The sequence below is a fragment of the Notechis scutatus genome, chromosome Z (assembly GCF_049901735.1).
Source record: "Notechis scutatus isolate UNSWTSFEM ecotype Mainland chromosome Z, rNotScu1.2, whole genome shotgun sequence".
NCBI lineage: Eukaryota > Metazoa > Chordata > Lepidosauria > Squamata > Elapidae > Notechis > Notechis scutatus.
This window is the reverse complement of record NC_142025.1, coordinates 117,395,724-117,417,852: the sequence shown is the minus strand read 5'-3', so window position 1 is coordinate 117,417,852 and position 22,129 is coordinate 117,395,724. Positions and strand designations below refer to the sequence as shown.

General features: G+C 42.3%; 1 protein-coding gene across 1 annotated transcript; it reads right to left on the bottom strand.

Moving 5' to 3' along the window:
- Positions 1 to 237: 237 nt before the first annotated feature.
- LOC113422249 (dehydrogenase/reductase SDR family member 4-like) lies at positions 238 to 16,118 on the bottom strand. Its single transcript, XM_026683055.2, has 8 exons — positions 15,727 to 16,118; positions 11,072 to 11,249; positions 8,694 to 8,795; positions 8,113 to 8,183; positions 6,938 to 6,989; positions 5,425 to 5,556; positions 4,177 to 4,232; positions 238 to 1,215 (listed from the first exon to the last, which is right to left on the bottom strand). Exons 1-8 carry the CDS (start codon positions 15,843 to 15,845, stop codon positions 1,101 to 1,103), a joined length of 825 nt encoding a protein of 274 aa, XP_026538840.1. The 5' UTR covers positions 15,846 to 16,118; the 3' UTR covers positions 238 to 1,100.
- Between the last annotated feature and the right edge of the window lie 6,011 nt (positions 16,119 to 22,129).

Here is a 22,129-nt window from a genome sequence, read left to right as displayed (position 1 = left end):
GGGGAAAATGGGGAGGGGGAAGACTAGGAAGGGAGGGTCTTCCTTGGGTATGCCAACCATCCCCCCTTCACTCAAATGCAGAAGGGGGTTGTTGGCATCAGATCCGAAACGGGAGAGGGGAGAGGTGGCTGTTGGTTGGGTTACTGTCTGGTGGAACCCCTTTGGTGGTGGTGGGCTTTGGGGTTCCCCTCCATGCATCCCCCCTCCCCAAGAGAGAAACAGACACAACGAAGGGTGTGCAATTCCAAATATGTCTTTATTTTAATTATTACACACAAGGCACTGACTGAGGCAGGGCGGAATGAGCACCAAGCACTATTTGCACCCCCCAGATTTGGGCTGTTCCCCCAATCTTGGAGCCGATCCAAGCTGGGTTCCCTCCCCCCCACTGAAGACCTTCTCCTGGAAAGACTCTCCCCTAATTTCCCAAGAAGCATTAGGGGAGCCTCCTGTATCCCCAACATCTCCCTCAATATCCCCGTCCCCAACCTCCAAGAGGTACGAAGTTAAAACAAACCAGGATCAACCTAGCCACCTCTCGCTTAACACAGCTCGGAGACAGCTTGTGCGTGGGTGGGTGGGCTCTCCTGAGGTTGAAGGATTCCGCAAATGAATCCTTCCAACTCAGCCATGTGCAACAGCCTCCTTGTGTTTTCCACCTAAAACCCAACAGAAGACACATACATCCCAAACCTGGTTAGCAGGAGGTTCATTTTTGGGGAGTGGCCATCATTTCTCCTCAAGAAAGTTGACCTCCCTCTCTATTGAAGCTGACCCAACCTCCAACTTGGTTAGCAGGAGGTCCATTTTTGGGGGGTGGCCATCACTTCTTTTCAAGGAAGTTGACCTCCCTCTCTATTGAACTTGACCCAACCTCAAACTTGGTTAGCAGGAGGTCCATTTTTTGTTGGCCATCCCTTCTTCTCAAGAAAGTTCACCTCCCTCTCTTGAAGCTGATTCAACCTCCAACCCAGCTGGGAGCTGCTGGGATACCCCTCCCCCCATCACCCCCCATCATCCCCATATCTTATTTCTGAGATCCTTTTGTGCGATTATCTATCCATCGTCATAGCTGAATCGGAAGGCGACACGAACTCTGGTCACAGATGGGACAGCATGCCACCAGCCACCGCCACCGTCTCCCCAGTGATGTAGCTGGCTTCGGCAGAGCAAAGGAAAGAGACAATGCCCGAACAGTCTGTTGGGTCTCCGAGCCTGGGGGAGAGGAGAAGGGGGACCTGGTTAGTGGTCAGAGGAACTTTAGGAGACCCGAAGATCTGTTGTCTTCATCCAGAACATAGTTTGCGGGTGGAAGCTTAGGGATGTAGGACTGGAGAACATCAAACCAAGAACTATCTTGGTGAATCACTCAAAAGCCCATCCTGGTTCAGAAGGTTGCATCTACTGGTGGTCAACCAGATGTCTACGGTACCTACAAGGAGACAGAGTCCTTCTGCAGTTGACACAATTTTTGGAGGTATCTGCTCCAATTTGCAGGTCACATGTAGTCTATGCTGATGGTCTTCAAATAATCTATCCTTCTGGAGTTCCTTCAATCTTGTGGAGGACAGATTTCTAGAATGCCATCCATCTTCACGTTACCTTCCTATTAACAGCATATTTCCTTCAATCTCCTGAAATCCACAGGTTAGTGAGGTGTTGTTTGAAGAATATACCTTTGGGCCTGTGTGTTATCTCTTGTAAGCTTCACCGGATTGGGGTGGAAAAATAAGAGAAATATCTCCTTCAGCTTCCCCAAGAAATATTTCCTTCAGCGTCTCTTCATGTTCTGCCTGGCTTTTTTTTTTTTTTTTTTTTTGGACTTTCTCCTCTGTTTGTTTTTTTTACAAGAATTATAAGCAAACGTCTGAGACTCGGGCTTATGATGACTTGTTACGCTAGCTGTTTGATGCCGCCAGGATTACTCTGGAGTCGGGCAGCACCATAATTGAACTCAATAAACTCGTAATTAAAATAAGCAATGGCTTTGGATGACAAACCAACCAGATGTTTGCTGTATTTACCCAGAAGGCTGAGCATGGTTCCTAGGTAGGAAGGTGTGTGGGGGTGTAGTTTCTATGGTATCATTCTGGACAGGTCCCCTATAGGTAATTTGGTCATCAAACCCCATCTGGAGGTCTATTTTGGGGGGTGTTTTAAGCAAGGGATGTGCAGTTGTGGATCAAGTCGGAGTGGGAGGGAGGGAGACTAGGCCAAATGTCTGCAGGAAAAGCCGCAAATAGAAGAGCAATTCTATCATCTATCATCTATCTATCTATCTATCTATCTATCTATCTATCTATTCATCCATCCATTATCCCCTCTCATCTATTTTATCTAGCTATTGTAGCTATCTATCATCTCGCTATTTATCTATCATCTATTCTCTCTATTATCTGTCATTTATTTTCTATCTATCTATCCATCCACCCACCCATCCGTCCATCCATTATCCTCTCATCTATCATCTATTTTACCTATTCTATCATCAATCATCTCACTATTTATCTATCATCTATTCTATTATCTGTCATTTATTATCTATTTATCTATCATCTATCTACCGTATCCATCCATCCATCCATCCATTATCCTCTCATCTATTTTATCTATCTATTCTATCATCTCGCTATTTATCTATCATCTATTCTCTTTCTATTATCTGTCATTTATTATCTATTTATCATCTATCTACTGTATCTATCCATCCATCCATCCATTATCCTCTCCCTCATCTAACTATCCATTCATCCATCCATTATCCTCTCTCATCTATCTCTCATCTATTTTATCTATTCTATCATCTTGCTATTTATCTATCAACAATTCTCTCTATTATGTCATTTATTCTCTCTCTCTCTCTCCCTCCCTCCCTCCCTCCCTCTCTCCTGGTATCTATCTATCTATCTATCTATCTATCTATCTATCTATCTATCTATCTATCTATCTATCTATCTATCATCTTTATATCACGTATATATATTACTATCTATCATCTTTATATCATGTATTTATCTCTCTCTCTCTCTCTCTCTCTCTATCTATCTATCTTAGATATAAAGATATATAATGTAGATATATAGTCCTCAATTTACAATAGTTCATTAAGTGACTGTTTAAAGTTACATCACTGAAAAAAGTGCCTTATGACCTTTTTTCACACTTACGACTGTTACAGCATCCCCATGGCACGTGGTCAAAATTAAGATGCTTGGCAACTGACCCATACTTATGACGGTCGCAGTGTTTCTGGGGTCAGGTGAACCTTTTTTGCGACCTTCTGAGAAGCAAAGTTAATGGGGAAGCCAGATTCACTTAACAATGGTGTTACTAACTTAACAACTGCAGTGATTCATTTAACGGCTGCAACGGGAAAGGTTGTAAAATGGGCAAAACTCACTTAACAACTATCTCACTTAGAAACAGAAATTTGGGGCTCAATTGTGGTCATAAGCTGAGGATTACCTCTGTGTGTGTGTGTGTGTGTGTGTGTGTGTGTGTGTGTGTGTGTATATATTGTGTGTGTATATATATATTAAATTAACTTATATATTAATTATAAGTATCAGGATAATTAGAAATATAAGTTAAATTAAATTATGTCATCCTAAATATGAAGATAATTATAAATGTTAAATTGTAATGCAGTTATCAATATGAATATAATTATAAACGTGAGATAAATGAAATTATGTTAGTTATAAGCATCAATATTATAAATTTAAATTAAATGAAACTGTAATGTACTTAGAAATATCAACATAATTATAAGTATCAGCTAAATTAAACTGCAATTCAATTATAAATATCAGTACCATTACAAAAATTCTAATGGCATTCAAAATATAAATATAATTAGAAATTTAATAATTATAATTTACTTAAAATATAATTATCAAATAGAAAATTAATTTATAATTTAATTATAAATGCAAATTAAATTGAATGATATAATTATAGATGTCTAAACAAAAGAAGTAAAATAAAATAAATCTAAAAATAAATGGCTAGCTGTGGAGTTTTCCCTGTGCCAAAATGGGTGAGAGTTGTCAGTTTTAAGGTTTTGCAACACTTCAAAAAAAAAAAAAGAACAGCTAAAGTTTGTTGGAAGTTTATAGAATCAGATCCCGGAGCCCTTGTTTTAATGCAAAACTCTTGATTTATCCCAAGTTTTACCTCCTTATCCGCATTACTTCCAGTGCTTTGCTTTCCATGTTTTCGTCCTGCCAAAACTAGAGAGAAGGAACAGCTGTGAGATGATTCAATGGCGTCCTTTTAATTTTGGGGTGCAGCGAGTCCCACTGTTTGGAATTACAGGTCGTCCTCAACTTACAACCATTCATTTATCCCGTTTACCTGAAAATACGACCTACCCTGAAAGTAAGTCCTAGCTTGATAAGCCCTAATTAAGATCCCACCCACTCCAGGGTGGACGGGTAAAAATTAAGCTGGGAGGGGATTGAGGGGGGGGAGAATGGAGCTACCCTACTATTTACCTTTGGACAGTTGTAGCCTGGCCTCGCACCCCCTGATACCTGCCTTGCCAGCCCATTTCTTCTGCAGCCGGCAAGGCTTTTCTGAAGGCCTCTGTAGCTGATAACAGCTATCGGCTGTTATTGGCTGCAGAGGCCTTCAGGAATGCCTTGCCGGCTGCAGAAGAAGTTACTGAAGGCCTCTGATAACAGCGAAAAGGAGGGCGGGGGTGACAGATGCAAGTGAGGTTAGTCAGTTGATGACATCCCCCCAAAATAAGACCTGGTACCTTTTTTGTGGCAACAATAATACTGTATAAGACAGGGTCTTATTTTGGGGGAAATAGGAGTAGTGACTGTTCAAAGTTTTGCAGCTGACTCATATTTATGACGATCGGCATGTCCCAGGGTCACATGATCCCTTTACACAACCATCTGACAAGCAAATGGGGGAAAACAGAGTCACTGAACAACTGATTAAGTGACTTCACTAATTTAACAACTGCGGGAAAGGTCGCAAAATGGAGCAAACCGTGGCAGGAGAGCTCGTAACGTGGAGCGAAATTGATTAAACAAGTGTTTCGCTTAGGGACAAAAACATTGGGACTCAGTTGTGGTTGTAAATTGAGGCTCACCTGTCCAAGCAAGCGATGGTGAGGCTAGAGAACAACCCGCCAGTTGTCAAATTAACACAATTTTTTAAAAGCTTGGTTCTGATTTTTTTTTTCTCTCCTGTGTTGGGCTGTTGCCATTCTCGACTCCCAAAAGCCGCGTTTCCCAACCTCACCCGTTTTTAAGATTGGCTGGACTTCAACTCCCAGAATTCCGCAGCCAGAGGCTTGAGGAATTCTGGGAGTTGAAGTCCACCCATTTCAAAGTAGTCAAAGATGGGGTGGCGGGTGGGGAACACCCCACTGCTCTAAAATCTCTTTCCAGCCTTAAAAATACTCACAGACGCGCTAAATTTTGTGCGGATCAGACCAGGCGCCACACAGTTGACACGGATGTGAGGGGCCAGTTCGATGGCCAGGTTGCGTGTCAAGCCCAAGAGGGCTGTCTTGCTGACGTTGTAAGGCCCGATGTTCTAGGAGAGAAGAGGCGAAGGAAGCAGAATCAGGGGTACCTTTAAGAGGCAACCTTTTTTTAGACCTCCCCGATTCCCTCAGGCTGGTCTCAAAGTTAAACAGGCCCTGCTCCTTGCATCTCTCCTTGTAGGAGTTTTTCTTTTCTCTTCTCTCTCTCTCTCCATCTTTCTATTTCTCTGTCATCTATCTAGCTATCCATCTGTCTGTCATCTAGTCTATTGTATCTATCTATCATCTTAATTATCCAACCATGCGTCTATCAACTATTATATCTGTCTCTATCATCCATCCATCCATCTCCATCCATATCATCTATCCATTCCTTTGTTTATATCTGTCTGTCTGTCTATCTATCTGTGTTCATCTATCTATTGTAACTATCTTATCTATCTGTATCCATCCATATCAGGGGTGGGATGCTACCGGTTTGGCCCGGTTCTATAGAACTGGTAGCTCTGAGGAGCAGGAGACACCGAACCCACCCAGGTGTTTGGCCCACCCACCTGCCCGGGCTTTTGGCTGTCCTTTATTTCCTGCTTTTTCAACCTCAGCTGCTTTGCGCGGCATAGCTGAGATTGAAAAAGCAGGAAAGGAGTTTGAAATGCTGCGCAACTGCGTGCAGCGCTTGTCAGCTGTCCTGGCGGCACAGCCGATGTCTTTTTGCAAATGTTGTACACACGCGCGCAGCAAAATGCAACTCCCACCAAACTAGTAGTAACACCAGTTGAATCCCACCCGATCCATATCTAATTTATCCATCCGTCCATCTATATCCATCTATTTATCTATATATCAATCTACCTTATTTATCCATTATAGAAGCTATATCTATCTGTATCCATATATATCTATGTATCTATCTGCATCTATCTGCATCTATCTATCTATCTATCTATCTATCTATCTATCTATCCTGTTAACTATCTTATTTATACCCTTCATCCATCTCTCTCTATCTATTGTATCTTTCTATGTAATTATGTATATCAGTATCATATTTATATCTATCCATCCATATCTGTCTATCTGTATCTCTCTTTCTCTCCCTCTCTCTCTTATCATCCTCTTATCATTAAAAGTGCTCATTCGATTTATTTACCTTTCCTTATGTCTAACTTCTCTGAATCCTCCCACTTAAACTGGGAGGCCCAGGACAGAATAAAAGGGAATAATTTATTTCTCCTAATTTGGAAAACCAACTTCCTAGATGCTGCCAGCAATTGCGTTTGCCTTTTTCGCAGCTGTGTAATGCCGCTGGCTTTTATTCAGGTTCAAGGAGAAAGAAATCTCCTTTCCCACCCCCCACCTAATTCTTTTATTCCATCTTTACAGACAGCTTGAGAGAAGCAAAACAGATAGAAAATTATTTGCTTAACTCACTGGAAATGGCATATATCCAGCAACGGATGACACGATAACGATGGAGCCGTTTCTGGAACAAAGCAAGGAATTGAAAGAGGCAGAAATATACTGTGTATATATATATATATTCCTTTTCCTTCCCCTCTCGTACTCCTTTATTCCCCTGGAATCAGTCACTATTTCTCTCCCAACCTACTTCACAGAGTTGTTGTCAACCAAAATTAGGATTTATCTCCCTAATCTACCGAAAGAAGCATTTACAAATCGAAATGTGAAATGAAATAATGTTCTGTAGCAAGAAAATTACTTTTTTTTTTTTTTTTTTGAGGTTATAAGGGGTCTGGCCATGAAGACTGAGAATTTGTGGCGTTTCTCGTGAATGCAGCAGGCTGTGAGTGCAAATTCTACCTCCCTTGAAAAAAAAATGGAGCCGCCCTGTTTCACAAAGTCAGGAATTTATTCGAATCAAGTCTTCTTTTTCTTTATAGAAGGAGGAAGAGGAGGAGGCTTAAGACAGAGCAGATTTCAAAGGACGGGAGAAATTCACAATTAGGACTAGAAGCTTGAAATGCTTGTGAGGAGAAAAAAAAGAAAAAAAAAAGAAATACCCATAGTCAAAGCGGATCAGAAAATCGGCAAGAAGAAGAAAAAAGAAAGAGGAGGAAAAAATAATAATGTAATGGTTTTCAGCCCAAACATAACTTAGAATATAATATATAGACAAACTTATATACATCATACTGAGGGATCTTACCCCTGCTTTAAATTGAAAAACGGTACAGGTAGACTTCAACTTACGACCGCAATTGAGCCCCACATTTCCATTGCTAAGCAAGACCGTCGTTAAGTGAGTTAGGCCCCATTTTACAACCTTTCTTGTCTCCGTTGTTAAGTGACTCGACACTATTGTGACATAACCCAGTTGTTAAATGAATCTGGCTTTGCCACTGACTCGTGACACCGGGACTCTGCGACCCCATAATAAGTGTGAGTCAGTGGCCAAGTGGCCGAATTTTGATCATGTGACCCTGGGGATGCCGCAACCGTCATAAATGTGAAAAATAAGCCACTTTTTTTCAGTGACCTTGTGGTTTGGAACGGTCACTAAATGAACAGTCGTAAGTCGAGGACTGCCTGTATGTAAATTAAGAAGAAAAAACCCCAAAATATTAAGGTTGCCGTGACATACTCACCCCCTTTTCTGCATATGAGGAGCCACCAGGTTGATTAGCAATGCTGTTGCCTTTACGTTGATATCCAATATCTGAAACAAATAACAGGCGCACCTGGATTTATGACCATAACGCATCCTTACGGCCGTAATACGAGACACCCGCGCGATTTTGCTGACCTGATTTTAACCCCCAATTTTTCCATGGTAAAGCCATCACCACAGGCCGAAAACCATGTGCCCCCACCATAAAAAGCATACACGGACATCATAAAACAAGCACAGCCATCACAAAGTATGTCAAGTTTGGAGGAAAAGTGGCTGAAAAGACTGGAAACTCGCAATAAATCACTGTCCTGGGTTTGAGGGGGAAGGATCTGTCCTAATTTCAAACGGTCACTATGCGAACCACCATTAGGTGAGGACCAGCTATAAAGCGGGAAAGCAATATTTTCATCCCCAACTGTTTTTCCAAAACCATGTTTGGCCTTGCCACCAGATTGGTCGGGTCAATCTGGGCACGCTAAGCTTCCCCCACAGGGTGCACTCTTTGGACTACAAAGCCCATCTTTTTCTCCTCTGTCCCCTTCCGCAAGCTCTCACCTTGTCCCAGACTTCCTCCGAGGCGTCCAACATATTTCCGAAAAATGGGTTCACGGCCGCGTTGCAGACCAAAATATCAATTCCACCGTAGCGCTCCATGGCCTGTGGAAAAGAGCGGAGAATTAAACACCTGTTGTTTAAAAAGTTAACCCAGCTTGTAATGCAATTATTTCTCAATTTTGAGGACTTTAAGAAGCTTTGCTTGGCTGACTAGGGAATTCTGGGAGTTGAAGTCTACCCATCTTAAAAGTTTTTGTTTTTTTTAAAAAAACACCCTTCCAAATACAAATTCAATCTCCTTTTGTAACTGTTTAATAAAACAAATGCGATAGAAAGCTATATGCAACTCGGTCCAATTCGCTTCCTGGGACACAAAATACCTACAGGTGGTCCTCCACTTATGACAGTTCACTTAGTGACCATTCAAAGTTACAACAGTCGTTGATTAAAATTCGGCCACGTGATTAAAATTCAGACACTTGGCAACTGATTCATATTATGACGGTCACAGTGCCCTGGGGTTACTTTTATAACCTTCCAACAAGCAAACTCAAGGGGGAAAGCCAGATTCACTAACTTAAAAACTGCTGGGGTTCAGTTAACGACAGTAGCAAGAAAAGTCATAAAATGGGGTATAAAATTCACTTCAGAAATGTCTCGCTCAGCGACAGAAATTTTGGGCTACATTGTGGTCATACATTGCAGACAACCTGTATATACTCCAAGGAAAATGGTGAAACCAACCAGTCCCTTTTAAAAAGAAGCAAAATTCCCATTTTAGGATCTTAAAACCACCGAGGAAGAGTGAAGAAGTCCTGAAAATTCGATAAAATAAGTTTTTTTTCCCCTTTTGGAAAAGCAGGCAATGAGAAACAACTTTTTTTACCTCATCCTAGCCCAGTTGGGAATGCAAACTGGGAAAATAATACCCAATTCTCTGCCTCTGTGGCAGGTTGAGTCTTGTACCACGAAAACCACAATGTCAGAGAATTTCGATTGCAAGATACTCGCCTGAGGGAATATATCAATCTAGCCTCTGGTTTCTCCACCACATACACACAAATACAACACACACAGCACAAACGAAGGTGCAAAAGGATTCCCTTGGAAATCCTGACTTGTCGAAGAAATTCCATGGCTGACAGTGTGCCGAGTCCATTTTCACTCCCCTATTGTGAGAAGTGAAAATTATTCCCTTTAAAGAAAAAAGCAGAATTATCTATTTTTCTGCATATTTCTCTTCTATATAACCTAAGAAGACCCTGGTAAAATAGTCCATGTGAGGACAATTGTCACGCTGGCCCAGGTCAGGGCATAAACTGTCCTGATATTCCCAGAAAAGGACACCAGTTAGTGCAAATAATGTCAGGATGTAGTAACTGTTAAACAATGTTAAGTCAATGATTAAGCATATTACTATGGGGACAGACTGTGATCCCAAAAATCATCCTAGAATCAACCGATGCTAATTTGGACCAATGGGGCAGTGAGGAAGGTGGGAGTTTTGGGGATCTTGAAGTATATAAAACTCTGTAAATCAATTGTCTCATTGCCCTTTCTGCCTCTACCCAGAAGAGGACAAGGTGCCGGCCTTTGCAAATGTCAATAAAGCTCTTGAAATTGTTTACTGAGTTTTTTGTTGATTCAGCAGAGAATTTGTAATCTCACACCTAAAAAGTTGGAAACAGACTTAGTTCCTCTCTTCCAGGGGAGTTCTCAATTTACAACCATTCATTTAACGACCACTTGAAGGTAGTGGTGCGGTGGCCTAGAGGCAGAGCTCTCGCCTCACAATCAGGAGGCTGTGAGTTCAATCCTAGGTAGAGGCAGATATTTCTCTCTCTAGGTACAATGAGAATATATCTGCTGAACAAAAAACTCCCCACTGGTGACAGGAAGGGGATCCAGCCAGTATAAAACACCCTGCTAGCTTCATTTAGTTGCCCCGACACACCCTGCAAGGGATTATGGGATCATTGAAAGATGAGGATTTAGTGATCGTTCAGTTACAAAGGCACTGAAAAAAAGCGACTTATGAACATTTTTCACACTTAACAACCGTTGCAGTACCCTGGGATCCAAATTCCGCTGCTTGGCAACAGGTTTGTACTTATGATGGTTGCAGTGTCCTGGGGTCACGTGATCCCCACTTGCAACCTGCTGATGAGCCAAGTGGACGGGGAAGCCGGTTTCACTTAACAACCGTGTGACTGATTTAACAATGGAGACCCGCTTAACAATGGTGGGAAGAGAGGTAGCAGAACGGGGTGAAATTTACTGAACTTTCTCACTTAGGGACAGAGCTGTGGTCGTTAAGTCGAGGACTGCCTGTAGGGACGCAATGGGTCAAAATACACCACGGAGGAGGGGGTTCTTACCACATCCACTAGATGTTGTCTGTCTTCTGACTTTCCCACGTGGCACACCAACCCCGACACGCTGAGATTCTCGGCCTGCAATTCGGACACTGTCTGGTCCACTTTGGCTTGCTTCCGGCTACTCACTAGTACGTGTGCCCCATCTTGTGCCAGCCGGCGTGCGATGGCTAAGCCGATTCTGCCAAGACACAGACACGACACAGGTTGACCTCAACTTACAACCGTTCGTTTAGTGACCATTCGAAGTTATCACGGCACTGAAGAAAGCGACTTAGGACTGTTTTTCACACTTACAACCATCGCACCATCCTTGTGGTCACAGGTTCCAAATTTAGACGCTTGGCCACTAACTCCTATTTATGATGGTCGCAGCATCCCAGGAGTCATGTGATGACCGTTTGGCGACCTTCTGGCCAGTTAAGTCAATGGGGAAGCCCAGATTCGCTTAACATGTCCCTGATTTGAGAACTGCAATGATTCACTTAACAACAGTGGTAAGAAAAGTCATAAAATGGGGTAAAAATTGCTTCACCAACATCTCACTTAGCGTCAGGAATTTGGGGTGCAATTGTGGTCGTACGTCAAGGACTACCTGTAATAGGATGTATCCAGCAGAAGTCCTTTTCGTGCAATTCTTGGTGCCATTCTACAGATAAAACAGGCACGGATAGTCCTTGACGAATGACCATAATTGAGACTAAAATTTCCATCGCAAAGCAAGACAGTTGTGAAGTAAGTTTTGCCTCATTTTGCAATCTTTCTTGTCACTGTTGTTAAGTGAATCAGATAACCCCCTGCCCAAGCGGGAGACCCTACACCATTTCTGACAAATGGCCATCCAATCTCTTCTTGAAAGCCTCCAGGAATGAAGCTCCCACAACTTCCAAAGGCAACTTCTGTTCCATCGGTTGATGGTTCTCACTGTCAGAAAGTTTCTCCTTATTTCCAGGCTGAATCTCTCCTTGTTCTTTTAATTTTATCCATTCAATTCTTATTTAAGCTTCAACTTAGGCATCAGACTTTTGATCCTCTGACCACGGGGGATGTTGCAAAGGTCATAAGTGTGAAAAATAAGTGTTGTAACTTTGAACGGTCCCTAAATGAACCGTTGTAGGTCGAAGAGTATCTGTACAGTATACAGGGAGTCCTCACTTAACGATCACTGAAGTTATGACAGTTGTTAAGTGACTGTATCCGATATATCTATACCTTCATTTCAGTGACTCAGGTCTGAAATTAAATCCCTGAGAAGAGCTTTTTTCCAATCCAGATCAGCCGGATCGACAACTTCCACACCTGACTAGAGTCGAAAATTACAGCAGAGTGAAATAATGATGTGTTTTTAAGGGATTTCAAAATCGTAGCTCGAAGTAGGATTTATCTAAATATGTGGGTGGTTAGAAAGGAAGAAAGGAGCGGATCTGGTTTGAAGATTAGCTCTGGTTTTCAGAGCATGTAAACATCATATAAACAGAACACTTATTCAGTTTCATTAGGTCACAAAACAAGTCATTGCAAAAGCATACAGAAGTGGGAATTCATAAGCTGCAAGTAGCTGCATGCTTGATCTAGGAAGAAACTGGAAAGAAACTCGCTCCCTTGAGTTACTCGTAAAATAATAAAGGTGGGATACAAATAGGAAGGAAGGAAGGAAGGAAGGACAGACAATGGATGGAGGGAGGGAGGAAAGAAGGAAGAAAAAGAGAGAAGGAAAAGAGAAAGAAGGACAAAGGAGGGTGGGAGGGAGGAAAGAAGAAAAAGAGAGAGAAGAACGAAGTAAAAGAAAGAAAGAGAGAAGGAAGAACAATGGAGGGAGGGAGGAAAGAAGGAAGAAAAAGAGAGAAGGAAGGAAAAGAGAGAAAGAAGGAAGGACAATGGAGGAAGGGAGGGAGAAAAGAAGAAAAAGAAAGAGAGAGGGAAGGAAGGAAAAGAAAGAACAATGGAGGGAAGGAGGGAGGAAAAAGAAGGAAGGAAAAGATAGAAAGAGAAGGAAGGAAAGAAAAGAGAGAGAAGAAAGGAAAAAGAAAGAAAAAAAGAATTAATTAATCAATTAATTAATTAATTCTGGGAATTGAAGTCCATAGTTTCTTAAAGCTGCTGAGGTTGAAAATACTAAAATACCATGATAAGTAATAGAGTTAAGATTATAAACCCTGTATGTTTTCTCCAAAGCAAATCCGATCATACTGAATTTAGATTTTGCAGCCCCATTCAAGCAGAGAAGACTGCGCTTCTCGTCTATTAATTCTCAATTTTTGAACTTTTGCCTCTTCCAAAGTCTTGTTTGCAGGGCTCTGCAAAGGATGGCAAAATACTTATTTCAAAAGAGCAAAGTGGGTTGAAGACGCAAGCAGAACTTTGACTTACTTATAAAGTAATAAAGGTGGGATAAAAATCAGAAAAAGAGAGAAAAGAAAATAAGGGACAGTGAGTGAGTGAATAAGAGAGAGGATAAATAGATATAGATAGATATAGATTGTTGATATAGATAGATAACAGATAGATAAATAGATCGGGGGGCGGAGGAAGAAAGGATTTGAGGCAAAATTGTTCAGCATTTTGAAATAAAATTATTTAGTAAGAAAATTTTTCTTTTATTGAATAATAGCACTACGTGGGTGGGAACTTGATAAGAGATCATAGCAAGAGAAATTTCTCCATGTGGTGACCCAAAAGTAAATGTAACTGAGGTGAATCAAGATTGGCTTCGAAAACGATCTGTTTATTTAGCCCAAGTCTGAGGGAACACAAAGCAAAATTATTCATATAAATCTAAAAACATGACAGATTTCATGATTCAGACTAAAATACTTGAGTTTGTGAAGGACGAGGAATTGTGGGAAAATGAATGTTAAAAGGGCCTACATTGTTTCTCAGTCTTGGCAACTTTAAGGTGAGAGGACTTCAACTCCCAGAATTCCACAGCTAATAATGGCTGGCTAGGAAATTCTGGGTGTTGAAGTCGACCCATCTTAAAAGTTGCCAAGATTGAGAAAGACTAAAATACTATGATAGGTAACAGAGCTAAGGTTATAATCTGTGGTTGCTTTCTCAGAAACAAATCCTGTCATACTGAATTTAGATTTTACAGCCCTGTTCAAGCAGAGAAGATTGCACGTCTCAGTTAAAACATCAGCTATTAATTCTCAATGTTTGAACTTTTGCTTATTTCCAAAGTCCTGTTTGGTCTCGGGGAGTCTGCAAAGGATGGCAAAATATTTATTTTGAAAGAGCAAAGTGGGTTGAAAATGCAAACAGAACCTTGACTCACTTATAAAGTAATAAAGGTGGGATAAAAATGAGAGAAAAGAGGAAAAAAACAAGAGACAGAGAGTGAGTGAGATAGATGGTTGGAAGGAAGGAAGGAAGGAAGGAAGGAAGGAAGGAAGGAAGGAAGGAAGGAAGGAAGGAAGGAAGGGAAGATAAAGGAAGGAGGAAGGGAGGGAGCAAAGGAAGAAAGGAAAAATAGAGGAAGGAAGGAAGGAAGGAAAGAAGGAAGGAAGAGAAGATAAAGGAAGGAGGAAGGGAGGGAGCAAAGGAAGAAAGGAAAAATAGAGGAAGGGAGGAAGGAAGGAAGGAAGGAAAGAAGGAAGGAAGAAAAGAAAGGAAGAAAGAAAGTAAGGAAGGGGGAGGGAAGGAGCAAGGAAGGGAAGGAAGAGAGGAAGAAAGGAGAGAAAAGGAAGGGATGGAAGGGGCAAAGAAGGGAAGAAAGGAGGGAGGGAAGGGATTGCAATTGGGAAAGGAAGGGAGGAGGAAAGGGAACAGGGAGGGAGGGAAGTAAGGAAGGAAGAAAAAGAAGATAGAGGAAGGAAGGTAGGAAGAAAATGAAGGAAGGAAGGAATAAATGAGGGGGGAAAGGAAGGGGAAGGAGCAAAGAAGGGAAGGAAGAGAGGAAGAAAGGAGGGAATGAAGGGATGGAAGGGGCAAAGAAGGGAAGAAAGGAGGGAGGGAAGGGATTGCAATTGGGAAAGGAAGGGAGGAGGAAAAGGAACAGGGAGGGAGGGAAGTAAGGAAGGAAGGTAGGTAGGAAATGAAGGAAGGAAGGAAGGAAAAAAAATGAGGGGGGAAAGGAAGGGGAGGGAGCAAAGAAGGGAAAGAAGAGAGGAAGAAAGGAGGGAAGGTGCAAAAAAGGGAAGGAAGAATGGAAGAAAAGAGAGAGGGAGGGAAGGGGCAAAGAAGGGAAGGAAGAACGGCGGGAGGGAGAGAGAAGGGGAAGAAGGGAGGGAAGGAAGAAAAAAAAAAGCAAAGAGGTCACAAAAAGCCATCTCTTCAGCAGAACCGCAAGAATCAGCTCCTGATCTCTCCTTCAAGTGCACCCCAAGATTTAATTTGAAGCAGGGGACTGGTAAGAGAACAGTTTCAAGGCTGGCGGGAGTGCAAGAGTGCCTCTGGGCGAGTGCAAAGTGCTTTCCCTTCCTCTTTCCAAAATTTGGCCATCTCTTCCATTTGGATGCGCAAAGTTTCCATCAGGGCCTCCTCCAGATATATATATTTTTGGGGGGTGGAGGGGAAGAACCACAACTCCCAGCATGCCCTAGAAGGAGAAGGGGGGTTCGCAGGCGACCCGAGCCCGGCGTATTCTGGGAGTTGCAGTCTTCCCAAGCTTTGTAAGTTTCTCTCCCCACCACCCCAAGCGGAGCGGGGGGCTTGCTTACCCTTCGGTGGAGGCCGTCACCAGGGCCACCTTCTCGGCCAGGGAGCGGCCGGCCGGGACGCTGCTCATCCTGGCAAAGCGACTCCAAACAGAGCAGCCGGAGAGCAGCGCTCTTTGCATGGGGCCCCCCGCGCAAAGCCTCCTTCTGGATGCCGCGCAGCTCCGCCTGCAATGCGCCGATCTGACTGCAACCCGAAATCTCGCTTCTACCCCGCTTGCACGGCTGCAAGGGCGCAGGGGAGCAAAAGGGGTGGGTGGGCGCGGGGCCGGGGTGGAGAGCTACGAGGAGGGGTAGCGGGCGCTCCCTGGTGGGCGAGGCCAGTGCTGCAGCATGCAGCGGAGGCGGTCAACACCGCGAGAGTTCCGCGCGCGATTTCGACGACACCCTGGGAGGCTGTCGCCCGGGGACCGGGGAGGGGGGGGGCTAGAAGAGGAGGGTGGCCGTCGCCTCCCTGAGGGAGTTCTTGCACGAATTCCGAGCCGCGCCAGGAAATGGGGGGAATGTCTTTGCATTTGTCTATATGAGGTTGAGCAGCCGCCTTGTGGGAGGGAAGAGAAGGAATAGGGATTGAATGGCAGAGGGAGGAAGGAAGGAAGGAAGGAAGGAAGGAAGGAAGGAAGGAAGGAAAGAAGGAAAAATGGAATGGTAAGAAGGAAGGAGAGGTAGGAAGGGATAAGGGAAAAATGGAAGGAAGAGGGAGGGAGGAAGGATAGATAAAAGGGAGGAAGGATAAATGGAAGGGAGGGAGGGAGGAGAGGCAGAAGGAAGAAAATAAAGGAAAAATGGAAGGAAGAGAAAGGAGGGAGGAAGAAAGGAGAGGTAAAGGGAGGAATAAAAAATAGATGGGAGGAAGAGGGAGGGAGCAAGCAAGGAAGGAAGTAATAAAGGAAATATGGAAGGAAGAGAGGGAGGTGGAAGGAAGGAAAATGGGAGGAAGGAAGAGGAGGGAGGGAGGGAGGGAGGAGAGGCAAAAGAAAAGAAGAAAGGAAGGAAGGAAAATGGGAGGAAGGAAAAGGGAAGGAGAAAGGAAGAAGAGGTAAAAGAAAGAAAAAGAAAGAAATATGGAAGGGAGGAAGCGGGAGGGAGAAAGAAAGAAAGAAAGAAAGAAAGAAAGAAAGAAAGAAAGAAAGAAAGAAAGAAAGAATGGAATGAAAAGCAAATTCACAGGTACAGTATATGTGGTACTTCACTCGATAGTAGTAACTGTGAGAGGGATCTTGGAGTCCTAGTGGGCTCCAACCATTTAAATAGGAGCCAGCCGTGTGCTGCTGCAGCTGCCAAAAAAGCCAACACAGTTCTAGGCTGCATGAGAGGAGGGATAGAATCAAAATCACCTGAAGCGTTAATACCTCTTTATAATGCCTTGATAAGACCACACCTGGAGTACTGCATCCAGTTTTGGTTACCACTATGTAAAAACAACAACTGGAGACGCTAGAAAGAGTGCGGAGAAGAACAACAAAGAGGATTAGGGGATTGGAAATTAAAACATAGGAAGAACAGTTGTTGGAACTGGGTATGTCCAGTTTGATGAAAAGGACTCAACACGATAGCAGTGTCCCAGTATCTCAGGGGCAGCCAAAAAGAAGAGGGAGTCAAACTATTCTCCAAAGCATCTGAAGGTAGGACAAGAAGCAATGGAGGGAAACTAATCAAGGAGAAAAACAACCTAGAAATAAGGGGGAATTTCCTGACAGTTAAGGACAATTTATCAGTGGAACAACTTGCCTCCAGAAGTTGTAAGTGCTGCAACACTGGAAGTTTTTAAGAAGAGATTGGATAACGATTTGTCTGAAATGGTGTAGGGGGTTGGACTAGAAGATCTCCAAGGTCCCTTCCAATTCTGTTATTCTATTTTTTCTATTCTATTCTAAAAGAAAAATGGAAGGAAAGAAGAGTGGGGGAGGGAGGAAGGAGAGGTAGAAAGGCCAAAAGAAATAAAGGAAAAATGGAAGGGAGGAAAAGGGAGGGAGGAAGGAAAGGTAGAAGGAAGAATAAATAAAAGAAAAATGGAAGGTATGAAAAGAAAGGAGAAAGGAAATGAGAGGGAGGAGGAGATAAAGAAGTCATGTAGAAAGAAGGAAGAAAAGTGATAAAAACAGAAGGAAGGATGGAAAAGAGGCAGAAAGAAGGAAGCAAGAAAAGAATGGAAAGAAAAAAGGATGAAGAAAGGAAAAGGACGGAAGGAAGAAAAGAAATAAACAGACAAAAGAAAAAATGGAGGGAGCAAGGAAGGAGAGGTAGAAAGAAGAAAAAAATAAATAAAAGAAAAATGGAGGGAAGGAAGAAAAAGGGAGGAAGGAAGGAAAAGAGATAGCAAGAAGGAACCGTGTTACTAATTTAACTGCAGCGATTCACCGAACAATGGTGGCCAGAAACCTGGTAAAATGAGTCCATGTCTTCCTTAGCAACAGACATTTTGGGCTCAATTGTGGTTGTAAGCTGAGGACTAAAAATAAGTGTCTCTTTTCAGAAGCCCAGAATTCACTTACAGATGGAAAGGAAGTAGTTGTGCAAGAAAAGAGGCAACCAAGCCCCAACAACAGGAAGTCAAGCGCAAAACACACACATCTCACAAATGGAGAAAAAAAAGCTGTAGCAATCCAGACTCTTTCTCTTACCGATTCTACTGCTATTCGTCCCCCCACCGCATTTGAAGCACACCCTTGTATTCCTTCCTGGCACATTTCTGGCTTTTGAGGTTTCAAGAAAAGTCGCCGTTCCCTGAACATGCGCAGAGTTTTGTTTTTTTTAATTAATTCACAATGGAGTTTCTATTCACGGCTTGTAAATCCAAGATTTAAGTCTTGGATTAAGCCTCTCTTCAATCTTAGGGCCCTTCAATGAAACCGTTTAAATAAAGAAGAAGAAAAAATCCTTATTTTATAATCTTCCTCCAAAATTGGCAAACTCGGTTTCAGTTTTATGAGGTAATTTTTTTTTAAATGTGGTTAAAAACGGGTTGGATGGTGGTTTTAGTTCCCCTCGAAACTCTCCAGGAAGGTGAGGTGAAAAGGGGGAGATAGAGCCAGCCCCTCCTTTTCCAAAAGTGCCATAAAGTTGTAGAATCCTGAAAGGGATCCCGCGAGGTCATCCAATCCACCCCATCCCTCTCTGCACACCGATCCAGATTAAAACCTCTCCGGTTGATGGACGATATTAGTCTCCAGGTGTCCAGTAAACATTGGTCATGCTGTCCAGTGTATTTCAGCTAGTCCTCAACTTACGACCAGAATGATTTATCTTGCTAAATTAGAACTTCATGAGTTTGGCCCCGTTTTATGACTTTCCTTGCCCACTTTGTTAAGTGAATCACTGCAGTCGTTAAAATTAGTCACATGGTCGTTAAGTGAGTCTGGTCCCCCCCCCTTTGGAACTTTGCTTGTCCGAAGGCCGCAAAAGGGGAGGGAATCGCGCGACCCCGGGACACTGCGACTGTCATAAATGCGAGTCAGTTGCTAAGAGTACGAATGTAAGTCACGAGATTGCGGTGGAGCTGCGATGGTCATAAGACTTCAGTCACTAAGTGAAATGTTATAAGTTGTGGACTAAGTGTATCGTTAAGGAAGTATTTTTAACCTCCCGACTTTCTAACGGGCTTGGCACCTTTTTTAAAAAGCGGGGGAGGGGAATTGATCTTCAATTTATAAAGTTTGCTGGTAACCATGAAATTGTTCGTAGCAATTTTGTTTTTGCTTTTTTTTTTTCAATTTTTTTTATTTCAATCTGCATATGCACAATACATCAACAGTGTGGCATCAATATCATACATTTTAGTATAGGCAAAATTAATAATACCAATCATATCTCTCAAAGCATATATTCACATTAATTCATAATCCTTCAATGCTTATTTTCAACCTTTCAAAACTCTCTCCAAATGCCTACCATCATATCAGTTAAACATACCTAGTAATTCCATCATTCAATTTTCTCCCTGTTTTCATTTTATTTTATTTTAAATAAACTCATTTGGCAAGCAGTATGGTTCCAGGTTTCACATCTCAATACAAACATGACCATAGTTACCTGTTCATTTTATTTGTTTAGTTTCGTATTGCATCATCATTATTGTTAAATGTTAAGCTTATCCAATTCTGTTCATAGCAATTTTGGGAAGCGAAAACGAGGAAGTGGATTGGGCCCCGTTTTTCAAAGCTGCTTCTCTTTTTTTTTTCTGGTTTTCTATTGGCTCTTTTTCAGTTTTGCAAAATCGCCCCAAAGTCTGTTCTATGTCTGGCAGACAGGAAAAGGAAAGAAAAAACGGATTTAAAAAAAGCAACGACCAGCAATATTGGGCTAACAACCATTCTACCAATCTCCTAGGATTTTTTTTTTCTTTACAGCTAGTCCTCGACTTACAACACTTCGCTCAGTGACCATTTGAAGTTACAATGGCCCTGTAAAAAGTGACTTACAGCGATTCTTCACACTTTAAAGACCCTCGCAGCATCCTCATGGACACGGGATCAAAATTCGGACGCTTGGCAGCTTGACTCGTATTTATGACGGTCGCAACGTCCCGGGGGTGGTGGTGGTGGAAGGGGCTCACATGATCGATCCCCTTTTGCAACTTTCGTCCAAGCCCAGTGCATGGAGAAGCCAGATTCATGGAACAAACCATGTGACTGACTTAACGACCTGCAGCAATTCCCTGAACAACAGTGGTAAGAAAAGTTGTAAAATGGAGCAAAACTCCCTTCACAACGTTCTCCTTTAAGCCAGATGTATTTGGGGCTTGTCCATTGTGGTTTGTAAGTCGAGGACTTCCTGGGATACCTTGGATGGCAATTTAAGTGAAACTCGCCTCAAAACAACTTGTCTCGCTTAGCAACAGGAATTTTTTCCTCTCAATTGTGCTAGTAAGTCAAGGACAACCTGTATTAACCCACCCAAAACTACTCAAAAGTCAGCCAATGACAATTGTCAAATGGGTTTTTATCTTCTAATTACAAATTTGTTTGATCCTCTCATTAAGAATTTTCTAACGATCCTTTGATAAGAAGGACGGGATCCATTTCACCTTTCCTAAAGTTTGAAAAAGCTGGCTAGGGAATTCTGGGAGTTGAAGTCCACCCATTTTAAAATGGCTGATTTGGAGTAACCCTGGTTTGGCTGCAAAGCTGTCGGTTGAGCCACAAGATCCTGGTTGAACTGTCAATGTTGGTTTGGTTACTTGTGATGTGGCTTTGTGTTTCCTTTTTCACAAGCCAGCCTCTTCCGTTGGGCTGGTGGCTCCTTCCGAGCCATGAGAAAGGATGATATTCACCTGCAAGTAACTTTAAATCATCTAAGGAACAGAACAGAACAGAATAGAATAGAATAGAATAGAATAGAATAGAATAGAATAGAATATGGAATGGAATGGAAAATAAAATAAAATAAAATAATAAAATAAAATAATAAAATAAAATAAAATAAAATATAAAATAAATAATATGGAATGGAATGGAAAAGAATAGAATAGAAAAGAAAAAAGAAAATATGGAATGGAATAGAACAGAATATAGAATAGAATAGAAAATATGGAATGGAACAGAATAGAATAGAAAATGGAATGGAATGGAATGGAATGGAATGGAAAATAAAATAAATAAAATAAATAATATGGAATGGAAAAGAATAGAAAAGGAAAAAGAAAATATGGAATGGAATAGAACAGAATATAGAATAGAATAGAAAATATGGAACAGAACAGAACAGAACAGAATAGAATAGAATAGAATAGAATAGAATAGAATAGAATAGAATAGAATAGCAGAGTTGGAAGGGACCTTGGAGGTCTTCTAGTCCAACCCCCTGCTTAGGCAGGAAACCCTACACCACTTAAGACAAATAGTTATCCAACATCTTTTTAAAAACTTCCAGTGTTGGAGCATTCACAGCTTCTGGATCTGGATCATTTTGATCTGCTAGTAATTTTAATCATAAATTAATTTAAAAACAAAACAAAATGAAGGGCAGCTCTTTGCATCCTCCCGCTGAGTGCAATCCGATTTATTATTTCCGGGCTGATGAATTTGCAGCGTGCCTGTCAAGGGTGCCCAACAGGTCGGCTAGTTACAGTTGGCAGGTCTTAGGGAAACTCACCTGTTGACCCGACAAACTGAGATTTCCGGGCTGTGAAGCCAGCTTTGGCTTGTGATTTGTGTGGGGAAACCAGAGGACGGAGGAATGGAGGGACGGCTTGCTATTTCGCTTCTAAGCAACCGCGGTTTGCTTTCCATCTTGGTCGCCCCGGGAGAATTTGCTGGGAGGCACGCAGGGCGCTTATTGGGGGACAGGGAGGTCCTGCAGGATAACGAGAAAGGGCCCCAAATCTAAGCGTGTGTCTTGGGGGCAGGGGGAGAAAAGAGGACGCCCCCTTTTGCAATCTCTGCCCTTGTTCAAACCAGGATTTGAC

Excerpts from the sequence above, each read along its gene's own strand:
- LOC113422249 (XM_026683055.2), bottom strand. The coding sequence starts at position 15,845 with ATGCAAAGAGCGCTGCTCTCCGGCTGCTCTGTTTGGAGTCGCTTTGCC. Across the intron at positions 6,990-8,112 it reads CCTCATATGCAGAAAAGGGG|AAACGGCTCCATCGTTATCG; the intron begins GTGAGTATGTCA and ends GCTTTGTTCCAG. Across the intron at positions 4,233-5,424 it reads GCACAAAATTTAGCGCGTCT|TTTTGGCAGGACGAAAACAT; the intron begins GTGAGTATTTTT and ends CCTTCTCTCTAG.